Consider the following 23,188-nt stretch of genomic DNA (forward strand, 5'->3'; position numbering starts at 1 on the left):
TGATCTATCAATCGTCCATTTAGCTATTTCACAGTTCACTGCCATAACAGCTCTGGCTAACATTACAATGCTAACAGCCGCATGGTAGCCTACAAATAGCCAGCTAACTTGCTATGCAAACTATGCCTATAGCCTGGGTAAAATTTGATGAGCAAGCTTTATTCACAAAATAACATGGTGACTAATTTTGGCATAATTGACTCCATGGTAAGATGACCCTCTTCTTGTGCTGAGAGAGGAGGGCATCCGCTCAGACTAGAATAGAGAATCCCCAACATAGGGAATTACTTCAGGAGTCAAGACGTTGGTGGTGGACTGGGGAGGTGGGTGTGGCAAAGCATGGCTCCAGAGAATACGATCAGCCCAGGTACAGCCAGCCACTACTGAGGTGAATGATCAGCGAGAGGATGATGACGCGCTGACCATGGCTATATATACTGCCACGTCATAGGCTCAGCAGTGACGTCATAACAGACCTCATATTGTCAGGGGCTGATTGGCTATTGAGGATGGGGCGATGAGTCAAGAGACACACGTCATCACAGAGCTGATTGTTATTGTGATATGAGGTAACATGACTGGTCTTCATCTTGAAACTTTGTCGAGACCACCATTTCATTTTCACATGTTTGAAAAGGGGATTAATGCTCTACTACTAATGACCGACATTAAATTTGCATTTTTTTCCCCCCATCAGAAAATCAATGGGCATGATGCTTCTGGTCTGTCTGACATTGTTTATTCAGAGAGAGAAAAAATAATGCTCATTCATGTTTCTTCCTTTTAAAAGTATTTACTAGCTAACATTACTTCACTGTTACGGCCATGCAGGGTAAACAAATACCGTCCATGTTCTTCAATGTTCTTGTGAGTTTTTTGCTCGATAAATTCGGCTACACTACACACTAAGCAAACTTCTGTTATTTCTCATCTAACTCCCCCACCTCATATAGCTAACTAGCCTAGCTAGTTTTGTGAGACAACTAAATTACGGTAGTATAAAAAAAGGATGTGGATGGGTGGGGACCAGTGGGGTGGGGATATGCTATTGCATAGTTAATGGATAATTCAACAATTTGCTGTTCATAGGGGTGATATAGAAAAGGAGTAATACATTATTTTGTTTATTAGTATTCGTACATAGGCAATTTGTTTGAATTATTACTGAAAATAAATAGGCACAAGTTATCTTTCATAAGGGTGCAACTCAAAAACTGTAATAATCATTACATAAATAACTGTTGTAATCATTGATGTTTGGCTCCTTGGCTTTGCACACGCCAACACTATAGCTATTATTAATGTGTTGAACACAATTCCAACAGCATTAATAGGAGCACCAAGAAATACAAGAAAAGAGGAGACAAAAAAGTAGACAAGACTCTTTCACTTCCAAGTTTAGAATATTTTATTTCACTTTTTTTCCATTGGAAAGTTGCTTTCCAGATGCCAGCATCCCTGAGAAAGTGTAAAATACAAACCTTCTGGACAGGCCCATCAGTAGATGAGGGGGGCCAGCCAAAAGATTGTCACATCTGCAAAACACTACCCTGGCCTGCACTGCCAGTTCCTTCCGTAATCCCATGCTCACCAGTATCCTCTGCCAGGCAGTGAACCTGTATCTGAGGTTTCTTTAGTTGTAGTGGCCATATCAGATCACGAGGAGATACAATAGTGCCTCCTTCTGCATGACAAGCTCACTACAGGTCATGTACAGGGCTGAGAGCTGTCCATGGTAGTATTTTGTGAGGCGTGATATGATTGTCAGTCCCTTACTCTCTAAAATCTGTGGATCCCAGGAGAGGGAGAGTGGTTTGATGAACAGGCTTATTGGCATCAGTCCATAAAGCTAGAAACATATAAGCGAGTCGTTGTATAAAATCAAAGGGTTGCAGATATGGAATTGAAACAAACTAATGAACACAAACTAATGAAGTTTATATTTCATCTTCTAATGCCCTATAATCCCCCTTTAATAAATATGATAAATTATCCTATATTTCTATGAGGTCTTCAGACAGAGAGCATTGCTATCATTTTTACCAGTGTGACTCGTTTACTCTGGAAGTCTGTGACAATCAGAACTTCTCAGCCCTTTCAACATCATTCACGATAGCACCCAACCTTATTATACCAGTAAAAGCAATAACAATATTCAAAAGCCATTAGCTCGGGTGGCTAAGAGGCTATTGAAGAATTCCCAAGGGATGGTTAGCACCATGGCAAGCCTGACCCTTGCTTTTCTCTCCTGTTCACCCACAGTCTGCTGGACTCCTGTCTATGCGGACCACTCGAAGCAGCCCCTGCGATGTGTCTGCATGTCCCTCACCCTGCGGATGGACTGGATCTGGGGATGGTGAGCGCCCCAGTCGTTCCAGTGCTTGTAAGGGCCCATCTCAAACACATACTGGAAGCCACGGTAGCCGGGGTACTGGTAACCCACCCAGCTGTGTGAGAGAGAGATGGAAAAGTAGGGAATAAAACCATGTTAATGAAAGTGAAGTGCGCACATCAACTTCAGTAGGCAGGTGCAGGACAAATGAAAGATAACTAGAATAAAGAAATAAAGTCCACACACTGTGTGCGGACTGTATTTTCTTTTTCATCCAATTCTATACAACCACTATTATTATTATTATTTTTAATTAATGAACACTATACAAATGAGTAGTATTATTCGTACATTACTGTAACATAAAAAAAAATAGACGAGACAATCCCAGAAACATAACTTAGAGGTGACTCACGTTCCACCAGTGACCTGGATACTGGCAACGCGGTCCTGGAAGCCATAAGACCACAGGCTGGGAATATCCTCATCGCACACCTCCATCTTACGACCCTCAAAGTTATTGCACTCATACAGGCAAATCTTGTGGTCCTGGGGGTCCTGTAGGATACATACGGTACTTTCAGATTAGTTACTGTGTGGCAGACTGTTTTCATGCAGGTACATGTGGTTAGTGTGTTGGTGTAGCTTCTGATTCACTGTCCCCTCCAACATCTCATAGCCAGCAAAGACATTCAAAGGAGCAAAATTCCAGCCGCGATCCCTAGGGCTAGGCCAGTATTGACGATATATTGGTCTGATATTGGCTTTTTCTCATTCGGTGGGATTCGGTGTCATCCATGTCCAATGTAGTTTGTTTGATTGCGTATTTATTGATCAATACTACACCATTTTTCTGTGGGAAGCTCTGACTCCAATCCAACATTTTGATCAAGTCCACACAAATATGCATGGCTATACTGATTATGATATTCACATTGATTATGAGTTTCAATGGAGAATTCTGTATACCATGGTCAAAAGGCTGTTTCAGAGGCTTTTCCATCGTACAAAGAAAAAAAATCTAGTGGAAAACACTGATTACTTTATTTCTTTCGCCTGAAAATGGTCACATTAAGGTAGGATATTAAATATTGACACAAATATTGGCTATAAAACCCCACAACAACCCCTAACAAGCCCTTTCCTCTGCCAATGAAATACGGATGGCGGATAGATGGATGTGAGGTGCAAATGGAGTTGGACAGCATGGGCAAAACAACAGAGCTACAAATCAACACTCGAGTCGTATCTTAAAATAGACATGAAAGGACTTGAGACAGAAAAAGTGTACGATGCCGTTTAGATGAACCTACCATGCGGACGGGCCTGACGGACATGATGCGGTCGCACCTGTAGCTGTTGGACCAGGTGTCCCAGCGGGGGTACTCTCCCTTCTCCAGCATGAACATCTCACCAGTCATGTTCTGCTGCTCATAACCCACCCAGCTGCATGGACGGACGGATGGACAGACACACACACACACAGACCGACAGATGGATGAAGACATAGAGAGATAGATAATCAGTTGGAGTTTGGAAGAAGGTGTATATTGTATGGCACACTGTATCAGCAAACTATCTTGTGACCAATATTGTTGGTGGGTGGGCGCTTTGATGGCAGTTTCTGTGACTTACGGTCCACACTCCACCCTGATGGACCTCACCCTGTCGAAACCCTTCTCACACAGGTTACGGCACTCTGCATTCAGCTCCATCATACGGCCTTGGAAGTTCTCGCATTCAAAGAGGTACATCTGGAAGGCAAGACACACACGTCAAGGGTGCAGTTATTTCTGAAGTCAAATATTTCTGATGGACAATAATGATATATTTCATTTCTGGGATGGATGAGCTGAAAATCGTGGACTTACCTTGTGAGCACGCAGCCCGATGGCAGAGTGGCTGCCAATGCTGCCCTGAGCACCTGAGTGAGACATGGTCAAATCTGGAAACAGACATGGAGACGCTCAGAAGGTTAATTTCTAGTGTTGTGGAGTGAAGAATTTAATGACATTCCCCTGATAGACAGGACAGTAAAGTAAACTTAATAAATGCACAGCATATGCCAAGAGTTGTGTATAAGTGGTAAATGCATTAGCACACTGATTCCCGCTTGTCAGTCAATGTCATCGGAGGGACTGCCTAAGTGGATGCTTAAGTCCAATCCAATATTCATTACTCTATATCAGTGTGGCAGCTGTCTATTTCAGGTTCTCAACTAATGAGCTGAGACGTGCCTCGAGACCTTGCTCAAATATAACGGAGATCGCTGTCAAAATAGATACGTTCGCTTCATCAAAGCCTAATGAAATGAGCCCACACACTTTCCCCCTCTGAAAGTTCCTTGAGGAGCAGTTCTTCATATCTCTTCTATTATGATCATGCCTTATGTGGCATATCTGAACAATTGAAATGAGCTATACCTCTTTGTTTTGTTGAAAGCCATATACATGTGCCATGGCCTTAGAGTACCACTGTTATGTGAACATTTTGAAAAACAAGATGGAAAAAAGCAAGCAGATTCCAACAATATTGTGTGTGCAGGGATTTATAACAATGTTCTTCTTTGAACATAATTCTGGCTTTTCCACTCAAACTGGACTTTAGCTTACTTGAGCCCTGATTCAGATTAAATCCACACAGTCTCACAGACAATTGTAAATTAGCAACGTTTTGGTCCAACGTTGCGATGTTACAATTTCGGCTCCAAAATTGTAAAATGGTAACGTTCTGAGATTTTAGGTTTAGAGTTAGGGTAGGGGGAGGGGAGAAACGGAAAATCTCCGGAAACCACGCCCACCCCTGGATAAACATACGTTACCATTTTACAATTTCGGAGCCGAAATTGTAACATAGCAACGTTGGTCCAAAAACGTTGCTATTTTACCATTTTTTTCCACACTTTTTTTTACTTTTTGTTTGCTTTTGCTCAGTTCCACCCTAACAGCCTTTCTTTTATATCACAATTTGGTGTCCCAATTCTGTCCTCAGAAATGTCCCCAGTACATCCCCTGAGTATGTGTGCCCTTCCCTCCCAATAAGAGCTAGAGTACCTAACAAGGCACACAGCATGCATCTGTCCACACCGGCCACGCCCCACTGCTCACATGGTAGAGGATGAGACACAGCCTCCCATCTTTCTCATCATGATGCCACTGATCATCTGTCCTCTTAGTGTCAACTGAGATCACACCAGGGGCGGACTGGGATCCTAATTCAGACCGGGCATTAGATACCAAGCAGGCCAGGCCGATACGGCCGTTTGAAGCCCAATTTGGGCCATTTGAAGCCAGATTTGGGCCGTTTGAAGCCCAATTTGGGTCGTTTATAGCCCAATTTGGGTCGTTTGTAGCCAGATTTGGGCCGTTTGAAGCACAATTTGGGCCGTTTGAAGCCCAATTTGGGCCGAGTCCAATTTTACAATGAGATGCACCCACTTTAACCCTGAATAAAGTAATAAAACCACTAGTAAACCAGTAGGCGGCGCCTGGCCTGCTGTTCAGTGAGTGGCCTGACTGCGAGCACAAAAAAAAAGGCCAGGCCAGGCCAGGCCAGGCCACCGGGCATTTGCCCGACGTGCCCGATTATGCAGTCCGCGCCCTCTTGCATTTTAAGTCAATATTCCATCTCCCCAGTCCAAAACGAAGGTTCAAGGGAAGAGCCAATCTTCGCTTGGTTCTTTCAGTCCAAAGTGTGAGTAAACAGGAAAACCACAACCTTTGACCCCAATCATCCCACGATTCTATCAGCTGTTAAAGTATTTAGAAGACCTAAAAAGAGTGGAAACTTACAGAGTTACAAGTGCAGGTTGAAACGGACCGACCTTGGGGGAAACGGATGGACGCAGGGCTTGTGAGTGGGGATATATATATACATTCACATCCAGCCCTAGATCTATAGAGCCAGGAGGAATCTCCCTTCTCATTGGCTGACAGCTGTTTGGAGCACGGGGGCGGGGTCAAGGGTCATGCCGCTTATCTGCGGGCGAGTCGCGCTGACTCGGCTGCCTGTTTTGTTGTCCGGCGCTGTTGTTGTGCGGGACGGGGGAACAGTCACTGCCATCAGCAGAAAGCTTGCTCGCATGTGCCCGCACGCACGCACAGACAATCACACACATGCACACGCACACACATGCACAAAACACACACCACCACAACTTCTGCTGCTGCCTCTTTCCTTGTACAATCGTTGGGACCATTCTGTCTTAATTGTCTTCTTCCAGTTTTCTCTCTGTCCCCTTTGTCTTTGTCCCCCCCCTCTATTTTCTCTAGGATGCATTCCCTCTCCTCAGCTGCCTGTCCTCTCTCTTTCTCTTGATCCTTGGTGTAGCCAGACTCAAGCCTTTGAGCCCTCTGTGAGTGTAATGTGCTGACCTCAGGAGCCGGCATCCACCTCTCCATTGTGTGGATAGGCTAGTGATGGAAGTTTTTTGTCCTATTGTGGTGCTGGACTAATAGGCTCTGCTCTCTCATACACATTCATACACACACACACACACACACACACACACACACACACACACACACACACACACACACACACACGGGCGTAGCCTACGCCCTTGTGTGTGTTTATGTGTGTGTGTGTGTGTGTGTGTGTGTGTGTGTGTGTGTGTATGTATGTAGTATGTAGACCAATTATTGTTAACTAGAAATATCACGCTTCGCGATCTCCCCAATATGTGTCTCTCTACCAATGTCAAAGTCAAACCTACGCGGCGTAGGTTTGACTTTCCTACGCGGCGTAGGTTTGACTTTGACATTGACACATATTGGGGAGAAGCGTGATATTTCTAGTTAACAATAATTAGTCTACTGTATTTGATAATAAGAGAATGATAAATTGCATGTTGGCACATGAATACATCACAAAATTACAAAGTAGAGAAGTAGAAGTGTAGAAGAGAGAACTGTAGCCTATACTTAATAACTGCTACAGATGGCATTTCATACAACTATTAACAATGATTACATATTGTATTTGAATTTGAATTTGTTGAATTACTGAGTAATTCATTATATTTGTCCAGGTATCTAGTATAAGATGGGTTAAATGCAGAGGATACATTTCTCCAAGGGGATAAGCAAGTATAAATATGAAAGAGTTGGTTCCTTCCAACCAAGGAGAAGGACTGAGTTTTAAAAGCACATCAAAACACCTGCCCGTTGTTCCAAGCATCCAACAAGTGCTTACATCTTTTGCTGCCCTTCCTTGGCAGAGCTGTTACGTAGGCTATTTATTGAACCCCATTGTTGGCTGAATTACTCTGACCTTCATGGTGACCAGCACATCATGTGGAGGGCTCTGGAGGCTGTATCTGACCATAAATGCAAACTTGTGCTTGAATGAAGGAGATGGAAGGGATGGAGTTTTAAAAGAATATCAAAGCATCACATCTATGCAGCCCCTTGTTCCAGGCACCCAAGTGCTTTGGGTGCTTGTTTTGCTGTCCTTCATGCTGGACATAATGCATGTTGTTTGCTGAATTACTCTGATCGTCATGGCAACCTGTGTGGACAGATCTCTGTAAACAGCGCTCACAATGAAGCGAGGATAGTGAAAGGCGCTGGAAATTTTGAACAATGTATTTCACTTAGGACTACACTGAAAATACTTTTTGAGATCCGGGGCTTCATAAAACATTAATTCACTCTTATGACATCACTGATGAATGACATCACTGATGATGTCACAACTTCACATCTTATGACATCACTGATGACATCATCCGTGATTTATGACATCACTGGGATTTATGACATCACTGATGATGTCACAGTGGGATTTATGACATCACTGGGAATTATGACATCACTGATGATGTCACAGTGGGATTTATGGCATCACTGATGATGTCACAGTGGGATTCATCAGTGGGATTTATGACATCAGTGATGATGTCACAGTGGGATTTATGACATCACAGTGGGATAATCACAGTGGGACAGAGAAACAAACAGAGCCCTAGCTCCCATTTATATACTGATGATGAAGATGATGATAAAATAGATTAAAACAGGGCCAATTTAGTCCCAAAGAAGTACTATACTTATAGTTCAAGAAATTTAGTATACACTTACACACTTTAGTAGAACTTTAAAATTAAACTTAATGCATCATACTTTTTCATACGGTATTTTCAAAGATAAGAGACAGACAAACAATTTGGGTTTGTCTACAGATGAAGATAAGGAAAGAGGGCACAGCATGCCTCATGTATCACATCACACCCATACAAATGATGACAGTTTACCAACCTACAGTCCAAGTTGGCTTATTTGTATGGGGTGATATTTGAGTCACCAGACAACTGAATTTGAGCTGTGTGATCAGATTTTTTTTTTTTAATATGATCAAAAACTAATGTTCACTTTTTCTGGGTCATCACTAAAAATGTAAAGTACTGTTGCTCCATGCATTAGCCTACATGGCAATAAACAAAATGACAGCTTCCATCTCTCTTTGCCAAAATTCCTTTGGCTCTATTGAAACAGAGCAAACAACATACGTGATGATTAATTTATGACTTCCTAAAAGTGAGGGGGTGACAGGGACTGGTGTTTTGAGTAACAAGTAGGCCACGGTTATTTTCCAGTTTTACAGATTATGAAAATGCAGATTGTAAGCTTTCAAATGATGTGTCATACACTGAAATCTGAAAATAGTTGAAGCATAAGATATTAGGGTTGTCAAAAGTATCGATCGTATCGATAAAAGTCAATACTAAAAATTTGAAACGGATACAATACTCATTTGCAACAGGTATCGATAGTATCGATCAGGGGCGTAGGCAGAAATTCAATTATGGGTGGGCCTGGATAAAATTGGGTGGGCCTGGATAAAATTGGTGGGGCAATTGCATGACGAAATTTTGCGCGCGATGTCATGAAGTCGTCATGCATTAGACTCTGGAGATGATGTGCCCTGCGTTTTTAAGCTACAAAACCATTAGCTAGCAAGGCAGCAGCAAGTTTGCCTCTAGAAAACAACCAATTAAAAAAAAAAAAAAAAAATTGGGGTGGGCCAGGGCAAGAAATGGGTGGACCTGTGCCTACCCAGGCCCACTCGTAAAAACGCCCCTGGTATTGATAAGTATGAATACAACAAATTTGAAATGGATACGATACTCATTTGCAACTGTATCAATATCAGCAGTGCTTGTTCAAAGTATTCTGATAGGCTGATGACTAGAGCAGGTGATCTGCTGTGTTCTGATAGGCTGATGACTAGAGCAGGTGTAATCTGCTGTGTTCTGATAGGCTGATGACTAGAGCAGGTGTCATCTGCTGTGTTATGATAGGCTGATGACTAGAGCAGGTGTAATCTGCTGTGTAAGGTCAAAGTTTTGAATGAGTTTTATCAGGTCTAGATTATGGAGAAGCGTGCATCTGTCTGTCCGTCCATCTGTCTTTGTTTATTTTTTATGCCTCTTGATGTGTTGTTGTCATCCCGCCGCATGGTATCGAAAATGGTATCGAGTATCGATATTTTCCCGGGTATCGGTATCGAAGTAGAAATTCTAGTATCGTGACATCCCTATAAGATATGCTTATTTGACTGTTCATATTCCACCCCTGAACAAGCTTATAGGTTACTAACAAATTATAAGTATTTAGTGATCCTAAAACGGTTTGTTATATTGAGTGCGTTCTTCAACATCTAAACTTGCGTAATATGAAAGAAAAGGTGGAAAAACTAACTTTTCAAAAAACAACCTTTTCTCTGAATTTGTGCGTTTTCATTGTTCCATATACAGAATTCTTTCTGAGAGCACTGACATTTCTCAGTTACTTGGATATTCACGATTTGTAGTGTTGGTTGGTAGTCGGTAGATGGATTGCAACTCACAAGCTTGTGTTTTAAAGCCATGTGCCTTAATCACTAGTCCACTCGTTTGGCTACCCGAGAGAGGAAAGAAAACTGTACAAAGGGACAAGCTTTGTGATAGTCCAAGCTATGTTGAAAGCCTCAGATATCATATAACTGTATTAGTAATTGATCAATTTAAACATGGTTTTACAGACGCCATCTTGAAACGACCTACCTATCTGTCACATTGTCAAGTTATCAAACTATTTGAGGCTCCACGCTCTGTTTCCAACATATCATTAAACAAATTGTCTTGTAATGAAGCTATGACTATAAAAAAAAAATCGAATTTATTTTTTACTGTATGTAATGTACAGTTTAAACTCATAAACAGAGGGGAAGACTTCAGAATCAGGGGTATGTACCAGTCCAGTAATGAAAGACTTATCTCACTTCAGGGTGTCCTGCAAAATTTCAACTCTTAATGACATATGGCAGAATTTTGAAAGAATTTTGATTTGAATATCTATGAAAATGTAGTTATTAAGCCACACCCACCACTTCTATCAATCATTACAAAATGGCATATGTCGACTTGGACATGATCCTCCACTACACAGCATGTAAACACAAGATTTCATACAAGTCTATGCTGCCAATTACTAGTGTTAGAGTTCAAAACAATTTTGTGGGTGTGCTCAAACGCCTCAACAGGTGTTTTACATTTTGGTTTGACTAGATGAATTGTCAATGAGTTATGACCAATTTTGTGTTAGACTGTGTTTCATTAAAAATGCATTCGTTGATAAAAAACATTTAGCCTTTATGCATCTTTTATATGGGACAGTCCCAGAAGGGCCCACACCATCAAATATTTTATGAATCGAAGAGTTGTGGTAATAAGTGATATACAATTTTATTTAATGCAATATGGCAGATGTTGAAAGTGATATATGGGTTGGACTCATATGAGCAGCTACCATAGGGACACAATCATTTTCTTGTTCTGTAAATGGATCAGAGGTTACTGGCCAAAACCTAGTTTCTTGTTATAGCGCCACCATGCAGCCAACTAACATACTTTTTGTTGTGTGAGTAGGGGCCATAGGGGCCATGCCACATATGTTTGCTTTGGGACTTTCAGTTTCTGAGCTGCAGACAAAGAAAATAGACGAAGAAGAACTCCAGCAAATACAATAGGGTTCCAGCATTACGTGCTTGTTTGGGCGTTGGACCCTAATAGTTTGTCTGCTGCCACATGCATAAAACCAAACACTGCCAGATTGAAAAAACTTGTGAGATTGTGAACAGAGACTCACTACACAACAACATTGTTGCTGATAGAGTTATGAACCTATTTACACAAGCTTTGTTCTCTCTCATTAATCAAACATTTAATGATAAAAACAGAGAAATCTATATTTTTCTGAATTCATATGCTCTCCCAACTATGTGTTAGCAATTGTTTTTCAGCTTTAAGTAGCCATAAATCATTGAAAGTAATACAAATTCACACCTAGGAAAATGTTCTCCTGTAAAAAAAAATACAAAATAAATAAAATCTGTAGTCGACCAATAACTTTTCTCAATTAACTTCAAGGAACCTAGGATCTATCATGATACCTGAGTTTGTATGGTGATACTGACCTGGAATCACAAATTGTGTATCATCTATCAATGGTATCTATATACTATCTATGGTTACCGGTATGTGTCTAATAAGATTGTGATATGTTCAAACTCGTACTTTTCAGCAAACAAAAAATATTTTGGGGGCATTTTCTCCTCGGACAGAGAGGAGGATGAGATGTACCATCCGGGTTCGAATCCACGTGTCACCTTTTGTCATCTGATCTATTTATGTCTACCACCAAAATGAATTAAATTGTATTGTTTACATTTGTATTCATACAGGAAGGCCAGAGCATCCATTGTCAACCTTTGAATGCGTGTGTGCGATACCATAAGCAAACCATACAGTAGTTGTGTGTACACGTCTTTGTCACTTTCTTTGTGTGCAGTGATTGAATGCATGCATGATCAGGCATGTGTGTGTCTGTCTCTGTGTGCCCCTGTGTGCCTGGCTGAGCATGTGTGTTCATATGAGCCAGTGAAAGGAACAGAGAAGTTGAACTCAGTGGAGGCTGGCATGGCGATCAGGTTGGAGACGGAGCACAGAGAGAGAGAGAGAGAGAGAGATTTAGAGAGAGAGAGAGAGAGAGAGAGAGAAAGAGAGAGAGAGAGAGAGCACAGTAAGTACATGATAATATACACACACCTTGCTACTTCATTAGCCACCTTATTAATTTTTTACTAATGACCATGCAAGTGTTAGAAAAGCAACATATATTCTTGCTTTCAGAGTTTAGGTGCCAGTACAAAGAAAAAAAGGAAAATGTCAAAAGTGTCCAAATGTACAAAGCCTGCTATTTCTCAAGTGTTGCACCTCTGTTACACTTGACGTTTCATGTGTCTGTATACATGTTTTCTCCTGTCACACAGGAAGCACTGAGACGATGCGTTTCCTGGACCAGGCGGGGCTTACGGCTCGGCCTGGGCCTGGGACTCACCCATTGGTCCCGGACCGTGTGGAACTTGTGATAATCGGCACTGGGCACTGTGCCCTTCCTCCAGTCCCACTGCAGCGACCTAAAGCCAGGTGGCTCAGTTCTGAACAATGGATGGAACAGCAAAGTGCTGACTCCTGCCCCGACCCACAGGCCCGGCAGCTTTTCAGCACCAGCATGTATAAATAGGTGCGTTATACTCCAGGGTCAGGACATCGTTTTTGCGGAGCCCCCCCTGTGAGCACGGCACAGCTATTCTTTGGGGCAGTTTTCAGGTAAGCCCTCTTTCTCACTCCATTCAGCCTATAGCCTTGTTGTGCAGACTATTGTCGCTTTACCTTTTTTTTTTGGTCTATTTGTCTTTGTTGATTCTGCTGAGCCACAGAAATGTATAGATCATGTCACACATGCGAATGCATTAGACATACTGACCCCACTGGGAGGACAACAGTATTGTCCCCGTAGGAACAAAATAGCTTGCTCCCAAAGTATGAGTCAGTGGTCAGATTCAAAGAAGGCTGCAAACCCAAACACATGACATGCAGTACCTCGTGCATTCCATAAAGAAGTATGTCAGAATTGTTACTGCTTTATGAATTGGTACAGCCTACTACAGTACTGTAATATCAGGTGATCCTTTTTGAAACCCAGTCTCTGGGTGTCACTCAACCATCACACAAATTCATGGTGTAGGATTCTGTGGTGCAAACAGACACACCTGAAAGTGACAAACTATGAGATCGACTTTCAAGTTTGCTCACGAAGTCTGCGTTTTGTATTCCCACAACTGCCATCATACATCCTGCCCCATGCGGTACATGACAATGAAAATGGCATCAGTTTGTTTGGGTTTTGTACAGTCTAGCATGTTATAAATATCATCGCTATCGGGCGGAAACCTGGTATCTCCAAAAAAGCTATTATTCATAAGGAAGAACAAATATTCCCATTTTAGCATAGTGTAATAGTAATAATAACATGTAATAACCAGTAATATAACATATTTCGCTGGTCCAAAGTACCTGAAACTTTCACAGGTTATTTTTGGGTACCCACTAAATCCATTTATGGAAAAAAAAAGGCAGAATTCCGAGATACAAGGTTTCCGCCAAACTGCGAAGAATGCTTCGACAATACACTGGTATTTAGTGGCAACAGACAAAATTCTTGTGTGGGTGACAGACTGTGACTGAATTGTGTGATGTCTTTCTCAAATCCCCTTTCAATATGGACACAAATGTGATTGTCTCTGCTGTCCACTCTGCAGGTTAATCTCCACTGAGCTACACAGTAGAATGGCTCTGACTAATCCCCACCCCGTGGGACCATGGAAGGTGAGTTTGACGTTACGCGATAGTCCACCGGCTTCCTGTGGTGGAGGTTTCAACAACATTACATTTGATAAACGTCTTGCCTGCCCCCGATGACGTCAATGACGAGTGTGTGCACACATGTTAGTGTGTGCATGTGGCATGTGCATACTATACATCTGTGTTGTTCCCTAGATCACGGTCTATGACCAGGAGAATTTCCAGGGGAAGCGTATGGAGTTCACCGCATCCTGCCAGAACATCATGGAGAGTGGCATGGACAACGTCCGCTCCCTGAAGGTGGAGTGTGGAGCGTAAGTCAAGTGAAGTCAAGCGACGTTTACGTCTACAAAATGTCAGCAAAAATCAACAAGGTATCTGATGATAATTAGCAAGATGTTCACACTATTATGTCTCGATAGAATCCAATGCAGCATATCTTTACTGCATGGAAAATTCCAAACGCTGCACCTTATGACTGTAAATAAGCCTGCTGGGTTTCTGTAGTCCACTCAAACAACAACAACAACAACCTTGATAGACTGATACATAGAACCATAACAGGGTAATGAAATATTATACTGATGTTCACTGACGTTCTGTGTGTGTGTTTCTCTGTATATCTGTGTGTTTGCTTGTGGAGATAGCTGGGTAGGGTATGAGCACTCCAGCTTCTGTGGACAGCAGTTTGCGTTGGAGAGAGGAGAGTATCCTCACTGGGAGTCGTGGAGTGGCAGCAACGCCTACCACATTGAGAGGATGATGTCCTTCCGCCCCATCTGCTCTGCAGTGAGTCTCCAGCTGAAGCCAAGAGCTTCTCTTCCTTCTCCGTCTCGTCTCTTTGCTCTCTCTCATTTTGTCTCCAGGAAAGATTCGGGGTGAAAAATGTGCTAAAAGTTCATTAAGGTTGTGCTTAGAAACAACAAATCTATCCTCGTGGAGACTAGTCACTGAATCGATGCTGATACTAGCGCCAAATGAACTGGCATTCAGTCCTCACCCGATATATATAACGTCCCTGAACACAGACAGTGAAAGTGAGAATAATTTCATGTCTGCAACCGAAAACCATGTAAATGTAGCAACAACATCATCAAAGAGATTTAGGTTCGGTTTCACAAGTGTTTAGATCAAATTGCAACATTGTTACTTCTACCTTACCTTGTGGGTGACATTTGAGACATGTTTCCCCCTCGCATCTGTCTACACAGAACCATAAGGAGTCCAAGATAGTGCTGTTTGAGAAGGAGAACTTCATCGGGAAACAGTGGGACATAAACGACGACTACCCCTCTCTGCAGGCCATGGGATGGGGCAACAATGAGATTGGCTCTATGCAGGTTCAGAGTGGCGCGTAAGTCTCAACCCTCTCTCTTACTGCACTCAAGTTGGATCATGGTTTACATGCTTTTAACCAAAAGGATGAAAGATGTATCTTACTTCAGCATACATCACACTACAGTGGGAAAGTCAGTCAAATCAGAATCAGATAAAAGAAGCGACAATATATTTTTTAGGTAGCCTATTTATGAATGCAGTTTATTGCATCGGCCCAGAATTGCTCCAAGAAAACACTATGAAAAAAGTTAAGGACTGCAATGAGTTGATTATGTGTGGTAGGTACACCCATTCTAGTCTCAGTCGCTTACCTCTACACACAAACTGAGCTGTCCAGGTTGTGACCTACATGCTGTAACTCAGGGTTTTAATTAAAAACCCAATTTGCAAAACAGGTGAAACCACTGAGAGAATAATTATCTGACTGATTACAATCAGCTTCAACAAAGCCAACTGTACTGTGTGAATACATTCATTTAAAATGAATGGCTGTGTTTGTCTGAGTGAGAGAAGACCCACGTGCATTATGTTTCTCTCCACCCTTAATATTTCACTTTGTTTGAATGGAGTCAGGGAGATACGCAGGTTTCTCCTCACATAGTGTGAAAGTCACATAGTGTGAAAGTCTGTTTGGTTCTTTTTTTAATCAAAATCCATTTAATTTACTTTCATTTACATTTCACGGACGGTGCGCACATATGTCTGTCGTTAATCAGTGCTTTCCTCTCGTCCTCTCCCCCTCACGCCCCCCTCCTCCTCCAGCTGGGTGTGCTACCAGTTCCCGGGTTTCCGTGGTTACCAGTACATCATGGAGTGTGATCGTCACGGCGGCGAGTACAAACATTACAGGGAGTGGGGCTCCCACGCTCAGACCTTCCAGGTGCAGTCGCTGCGCCGAATCCAGCAATGAGACCCGCGGCCTCCTCCTCTCCCACCCGCTCTCTCTTTACCTCCTCCAACTCCCCTTCCTCCTCCTCCTCTCCCTTTCCCTCCCCCCCCCCACCCAGTCATTCCAAGCTTGAGCCGTGGTGTGTCAGATCTTGAGGAACCAAGGCCGGCACTCCAGACGCTCCAACATCGAGATGTTTACAGCACTTTGGTTTTGTTCTGTTGCCAAATGAAAACAAAGAAATAACAGAAAGAAAGAAAGAAAGAAAGAAAGGGCCACTGACTGACGCCACATAGAGGAGAGAAGAGGAGGAAGAAGACGGGCGTCATGGCGACGGCAGGCTGGTGATGTCACTCAGGGTGTGGTGATGTCACTCAGGCTCATTGCTGCTCATGTGTTGACACACAGGGCAGACTCTGTGCTAGCAGTGGTCAATAAAGAAGGAATGGGCAACATGAAATAAACAGCAATACAAGTGTCTGCTATTAACCTGCATTACGCACAATTGTCTTTTCTTAGAGAATTTCACTTTCATTCATGCTTTCTGTAAGATTTTCAGTGGCTGTGAATTTACACTAAGGTGTCTCAGGTATTGGGTATAAATGAGCAGTTATCAGTTTATAGCAATATCATAAACATGTTCAAAACAGGTTCCTACTCAAAATTGCACCACTGCATGGGCCGTGCTGGATAGTTGACCATTGTGAACTACAAATATTCTGGAATATAACATATTTTTTAAGGAAGCCTCACATAAACAAAGAAAGAAAAGTAAAAGTAAAAGAATCAAGAGGTGTGAAAAGAATGTGTTGCATAGAGAGCATTGCCCAAAGTGTGACCTAAATGTTCTAACATTTTAAGGTTGGGCCAGAGATAAGATAAGAGATAGATTTTGGGTCAGATTGACAGGTGAAACTGTTTATTTGTCTTTGTTTTATTTAGTAATCACCACACCAAAATACAGCCAGTGCTAATGCTGAAGTCATGGGGAACAGTTAGGATTGTGAGTAGATGATTTGAGCTCATTGTACACAAGATATTTCTAGACTAGAGTGTCTGTTGTGTGGCCAGGCAAACTTTGCATAATTTAAGTGACAATCAACAACAGATATTCTACTACAGTAGCTTAAATGTATGGTGGCTCCTATGACTCCCCATTCCTCACAGGCAATGACGATAACAGCCTGATAACAGCATAACTGTGTGATAACTAAGTAAACCAAACATGGCAGTTCAGGTTCACCTGGATAGTGTTTTGGATAGCGTGGATAGTGGATAGCAAGAATTGGCCAGCATTTTAGAAATTAGCTGCACCACAATATCATGTGGTAAACTTATCCCATAGAATGTTGTTACAAGCAAGGATAAACATTTTGTGTCTGAGATTTTTGACCATTTTCATACAGGCTATTCATAACAGCCATAAACGATCTGAGGTTATACGTGTGCATCTCAAGAAGGCCTTTTGGCTGAAACATCCATTGTTGCTACTGTCTGTCCCAGATGGCCATTAAAATGAGAAAGACAAAAACACAACAAAAAACAAGCTGATGTGCAGTAATGTACTTGTGAAAGGAAATAATTGGGCTCATACAACGAAGAGAAAAAAAGCCTGTTTTCTCTTTCGAAAGCAAGATATAAGTTAAAGGCAAACACAACTAAATCTTCTCTACATCTGAAAGAACAAATATAATATTCTTAATAATGAATAGATACCCATGAAGTGTCATATACTTAGTAGCCACTTGGTCTTATAGCATCCACAAAGTCTCAAGGTGTCAAGACATTGAAGCAGTGTTTTTCTCCCAAAGTGGGGTGCAGAATAGGATAATGTATAAGCACTCTCTCCACTGTTAACTCTCCATGTCTAGTACAGTATTATTATCCATACTATAGACTATAGTATGGATAATAATTATGTAAATCTATAATAAAGTCAAAAACTAACAGCAAAACACAAAATGTCAGATGGGATTCCTTGCCCAACAGAGCCCACAGAGGTGTCTATGGTATAGGGGGGTCCTTAAAACGATTTGAGACCCTTTAAAAAAAAATCTCAATCTCTGCTGGTCCACCTTAAAAATGCCCAGACTGAATACATGACGTCACTGTGACGCTCCGCCCACACGAGGTGAAAGGGAAGTTGATGCAGAGGGCCAGACGGTCTTTGACAGCAAATACACATCACGTTAGCTAGCAGCAGACTAGCTTTAACATTTCACTCGCTGTGTTTGTTCTATCTTAAAAGAGCGAATGGTGGAAGAAGTAGCCTAACGTTAGGAGATACGTAAACATGACACGTATCAGGGAGCATCTCCTGGCGACGCCGAAACGACGTGTTGTGTCACTTTCCGTCGTTATCTTCCTTGTCGTCTCCCTGGACATCGGTGAAGCGAAGCGGCACGGGAGAAGTGGCACTGCTCCCGCGACAGAGCCGGTGGAAGCCTACAACAAATACTACAATTATGTCGATCTGACCCGGCTTCTACAGTCCATGGCGCAGAGGTACCCACACATCGCTAACCTGTCCAGCATAGGTCGGTCTGTGGATGGCAGGGAGCTGTGGGTGATGCAGATCACAAAGGACCCCGACACAGACGCGCCGGGGAAACCCAAATTCAAATACGTCGGGAACATGCACGGCGACGAGACTATATCCAGGCAGGTGTTGGTGTACCTTGTGGAGTACCTGCTGGGTAAGTACGGGGAGGAACCGCGCATCACCGAGCTGGTGAACGGCACGGATATTTACATCATGCCGAGCATGAACCCAGACGGCTTTGAGAAGTCCTTAGAGGGGGATTGCATTGGCGAAGCAGGGGGTCGATACAATGCCAAGAATATTGACCTCAACAGAAGCTTCCCTGACCAGTTTGGCAAGATAAATGTCAAGCAAGATGCTATCCCTGAAGTCAGGGCGGTAATCAACTGGATCTTGGAGAAAAAGTGAGTCTCTCTCTCTCTCTCTCTCTCTCTCTCTCTCTCTCTCTCTCTCTCTCTCTCTCTCTCTCTCTCTCTCTCACACTCACTCACTCACTCACTCACTCACTCACTCACACACACACACACACACACACACACACACACACACACACACACACACACACACACACACACTCATTCTCTAGAGGCCCAGCACACTTGGCCCATGGTCTCCAATTGTTTACCACAGGGCCTTGTTGTCTAGCAGCACAGGTTGGAATGCCTTCAATAAACATCAGATCCGCAAACACCTTTTCAGTCACTCCTCCATCTCACACAGGCTTTACATATACTGACAAACAATCCTGTCAACGAGCAACTCAGCTGGAGTTTTGGCCCTAGATCTCCTTTATAATGATGACCCCTCCCTTCTAGTGAAGTGAACAGCTGCAGGCCAGGGATCACTTTATTATGCTGAGAGTGGGACAGTGTAATTGGAGTGGTGAGTAAAGGCCTAAAAACATACTTCTATGTTTACTTCTAAAGCCCTCGCCATGGCTTGCCAGCTGGTTGGCTGGCAAGCCTGTAGTGGCAGCCTGCGTTGTGCAGCTCCTCGAAAATGTGACTCGACGCAGCTGACCTGAACAGCGCAAGTATAAAATAATGTAGATGGGGTGATAACAGGAGAGAGTGAAAGCTATTACAAAGTATATGCACTACATCCTCTCCTTGGGCTAACGTCAAGTCATTGAAATCCTAGTGAAATCACACAGTTTACTCATTTTGCTGGGGACTCCCTTGCGACCACCTCGTCAAGCTGACGTTCGAGTATATGGGACTAGCTGCCGCCGGCAACGCTCCAAGTGGAGGCTGTCGCACAAGTATGTTTTCTGCTTATGAAGGCCCTTCAATCTAGGGGTGGGCGATATGGCAAAAATATATCACGTTTTTTTTAGGCAGGATCACGATCCACGATCTTATCACATTCTTTTTACTTTGAAGGTGGCTAATTATTGTTATTCTTTCACTCATTCAAAGATGCCAGCCTGCTACGTGTGTGTGTGTGTGTGTGTGTGTGTGTGTGTGTGTTGTCGTCCTCCTCCATGCTGCTCGCACTTTGCCAAGTGAAAAGGGGGAGGGGAGGAAAACTTTGGAGGCATCTTTCAGACATACAAATGTAACTGATAGAATGTGCACTGCATGTAGCACGATGCTAACGATCTGTCTGGAAAGGCAGATTGTGGAGACATTCTAATTGTTAACGGTCTAACATCGTCATATCGCCCACCCCTACTTCAATCGGAAGTGTCCAACATTCGACCTGCTGAAGTGTCCTTGTGCAAGACACTGGTTCCCTACCAGGTCCAGTCTGGAGCCTCCAGAGGTTGTCTTCTGTGTAGGGGAGCAAGCGTGAAGCGACGAGCACAATTTCCCTATATCGTGTTGTATAAATGTGTGTTACATCACAATATTTACTCTGTGCCTGATCCCCCAGCTGTTTTGTCTCTGCAGATTTGTGCTGTCGGGGAACCTGCACGGCGGCACCGTGGTGGCCAGCTACCCCTTTGATGACTCGGCCTCCCACCAGCGGGAGGGCCACTACAGCCGCTCGGACGACGACGGCCTATTTCGCTACCTGGCCCGGGTCTACGCCCAGAACCACCCTGTGATGAAGACGGGCCATCCCAACTGCCCCGACACCCCAGATGAGACCTTCAGCGATGGCATCACCAACGGCGCCCAGTGGTACGACGTGCCCGGTAAGACGAGCCCTTTTCATTGAAGCTCATTATTCCACCTCCTTGTACATATTGAGGTAAAGGAGCACACAATCTACTGGTTGCCATGGTGATTAAGACAAGCATTTTGGTTTTGTCTTGGCGAACATGTCATGTGAAAATTCCATCTGGGAGGCGAGGACAGTCAGAGTCCGTTTTGAGACCGTGTGACACAAGTGTCTTGTAAAATCAATGAAAACCAGTGGGATGGCAGCCTTCAGTTACAGCAGCACTAGCAGCACGGATGTGCTTGTGCCTGCACACTTTTTGTCACCGTCTACGTTTACATGGACTGAATTAATCTGACTATTGACTTTAATCTAAATAAGACACTACTTGGATTAAGGTGTTTACAAGAGTTGCTTATAGATTATTCCATTTAAGCTGCTCCAGCAATAGAATCACCAATGGCACTGTTTTTAAACCAAGTCATGCTCGTTCAGGTTAATTCGCTCTCGTCTCTCCTGGAGCTCACCAGGAGTGGTGTTTGCAGTCTGGATCTAGTGCTGGGCCTACCAGGTAACTAGCCCTCAGTCTATGAAGCAGTCTGGATCTAGTGCTGGGCCTGCCAGGTAACTAGCCCTCAGTCTATGAAGCAGTCTGGATCTAGTTCTGGGCCTGCCAGGTAACTAGCCCTCAGTCTATGAAGCAGTCTGGATCTAGTTCTGGGCCTGCCAGGTAACTAGCCCTCAGTCTATGAAGCAGTCTGGATCTAGTCTATGAAGCAGTCTGGATCTAGTGCTGGGCCTGCCAGGTAAGCAGCCCTCAGTCTATGAAGCAGTCTGGATCTAGTGCTGGGCCTGCCAGGTAACTAGCCCTCAGTCTATGAAGCAGTCTGGATCTAGTGCTGGGCCTGCCAGGTAACTAGCCCTCAGTCTATGAAGCAGTCTGGATCTAGTGCTGGGCCTGCCAGGTAACTAGCCCTCAGTCTATGAAGCAGTCTGGATCTAGTGCTGGGCCCTCAGGCTCAATGGGCTCTACTCATGTAGTGTCTGGCAAAGCCTCTATTTACAGAATGTCGTAAAGCAGTGGACACGTTTAGCATTGCACCGCAGTCCTCCCACAGCTCACTCTGTGCAGGGATGAATCAACAGGTCCATACGCCTCTTTCACATCCCACGCAAATCAGCCATTTTGTGTCTAAAATGCAGAAAGTAACACAATATAAAAATGTGATGGCCTGCACTGATATAAATAAGTTGTATGTTCTGCAGCAGAGTAACAATAAACTGGATCTTCTTTGTTTTACTTCCTGCCTTTTAGACACAAAATGGCTGATTTGCGTGGGATGTGAAATAGGCTAATTGGATGAATTCCTCGGGCTCCTCTCTCCTACATATCCCCGTTCTCTGAATAAACCTATCTTTTACCAGCTCAGGTAAAATGCAGCTTGTCATGTTTCCCCCTCTAGCGCCTCTTCATTCAGCTTCATAAATAGGGCTACCACGGTCACTCAGGCAGTCATTTGATCAGCTGTCAGGTCGGGGGGGTTGAGACGTTGTTTCAGGTGAGGTAGGTCTATTGTTACTCTGACAGGATCTTGGCCAGGCCTCCAGTTTTTCCCCTAGGAGGCAGTTGTAGCAGCGCGAGGTGAAGCACACCACGCGCGTGAGATTTCTTTTTTGCACGCAAAAAAGTATTTCGCTTGCAAATCGTCTAGTAGGAGATACAGTCAATACAATTGTATTTGGCAATAGGGATCTACAGTATTCCTATCATATTCTTCCTATAGTAATCCTATAATATTCCCATAGTGTATTTTTTACAGTGTAATTGCAGCGGCTGAATGCATCTAGAGAGCCAAAGTCGGCGTCACTTCCTGCTTCAGCATGCGCACCAAGAGTTTTCATCCACCATTTATTTTCCCATGGACATTTCATAAAATGCGTATAAAAATAGTTTTACTTAGTCAAATCAAAATATTCAGCTATATTTAGAAACAGGAGATATCATAGAACATTTCACCTGGACCAAAACGTTAAAGAAAACAGCGGATTTAAAATAAATCTTTTTTCAACGTTTTTTTGTTTTGTTTTGGGTCAAGTGAAATGTTCTATGGTCTCTTCTGATTCGACATATAGCTGAATCGTTTGGTTTGACTCAAGTAAAAAATAAATGAAATGTCTTTGGGAAAATAAATGGCAGATGAAATCTCTTGGTGTGCATGCTGAAGCAGGAAGTGATGTCGACTTTGGCTCTCTATAGAGAGCTCCAGGGATGATGTATTTTTGTAGGCTGAATGC

At 43.2% G+C, this 23,188-nt stretch overlaps 3 protein-coding genes across 3 annotated transcripts in view; 2 read left to right on the top strand and 1 right to left on the bottom strand.

The window, feature by feature from the left end:
- Positions 1-2,278: 2,278 nt before the first annotated feature.
- crybb1l3 (crystallin, beta B1, like 3) lies at positions 2,279-4,269 on the bottom strand (the record flags this gene model as incomplete). Its single annotated transcript, XM_083636453.1, has 5 exons — positions 2,279-2,447; positions 2,748-2,890; positions 3,646-3,778; positions 3,968-4,086; positions 4,204-4,269. 5 exons carry the CDS (start codon positions 4,267-4,269, stop codon positions 2,279-2,281), a joined length of 630 nt encoding a protein of 209 aa, XP_083492579.1.
- Positions 4,270-13,991: 9,722 nt separating this feature from the next.
- cryba1a (crystallin, beta A1a) lies at positions 13,992-16,266 on the top strand (the record flags this gene model as incomplete). The annotated part of the gene is made up of 5 exons (XM_083637403.1): positions 13,992-14,042; positions 14,214-14,332; positions 14,666-14,807; positions 15,230-15,372; positions 16,119-16,266. The coding sequence occupies exons 1-5, from the start codon at positions 14,004-14,006 to the stop codon at positions 16,264-16,266; spliced, it is 591 nt and encodes a 196-aa protein (XP_083493529.1). The 5' UTR covers positions 13,992-14,003.
- Positions 16,267-18,468: 2,202 nt separating this feature from the next.
- The window catches only part of cpda (carboxypeptidase D, a), a 38,050-nt gene continuing 33,330 nt past the window's right edge, over positions 18,469-23,188 (top strand). The window contains exons 1-2 of the mRNA XM_083637823.1: positions 18,469-19,191; positions 20,680-20,927. Of these exons, the coding sequence (XP_083493949.1) occupies positions 18,539-19,191; positions 20,680-20,927 (901 nt within the window). The 5' untranslated portion in view covers positions 18,469-18,538. The remainder of the gene's footprint in view (positions 19,192-20,679; positions 20,928-23,188) is intronic.

Source organism: Poromitra crassiceps (assembly GCF_964638095.1).
Source record: "Poromitra crassiceps genome assembly, chromosome: 5".
Lineage (NCBI taxonomy): Eukaryota > Metazoa > Chordata > Actinopteri > Beryciformes > Melamphaidae > Poromitra > Poromitra crassiceps.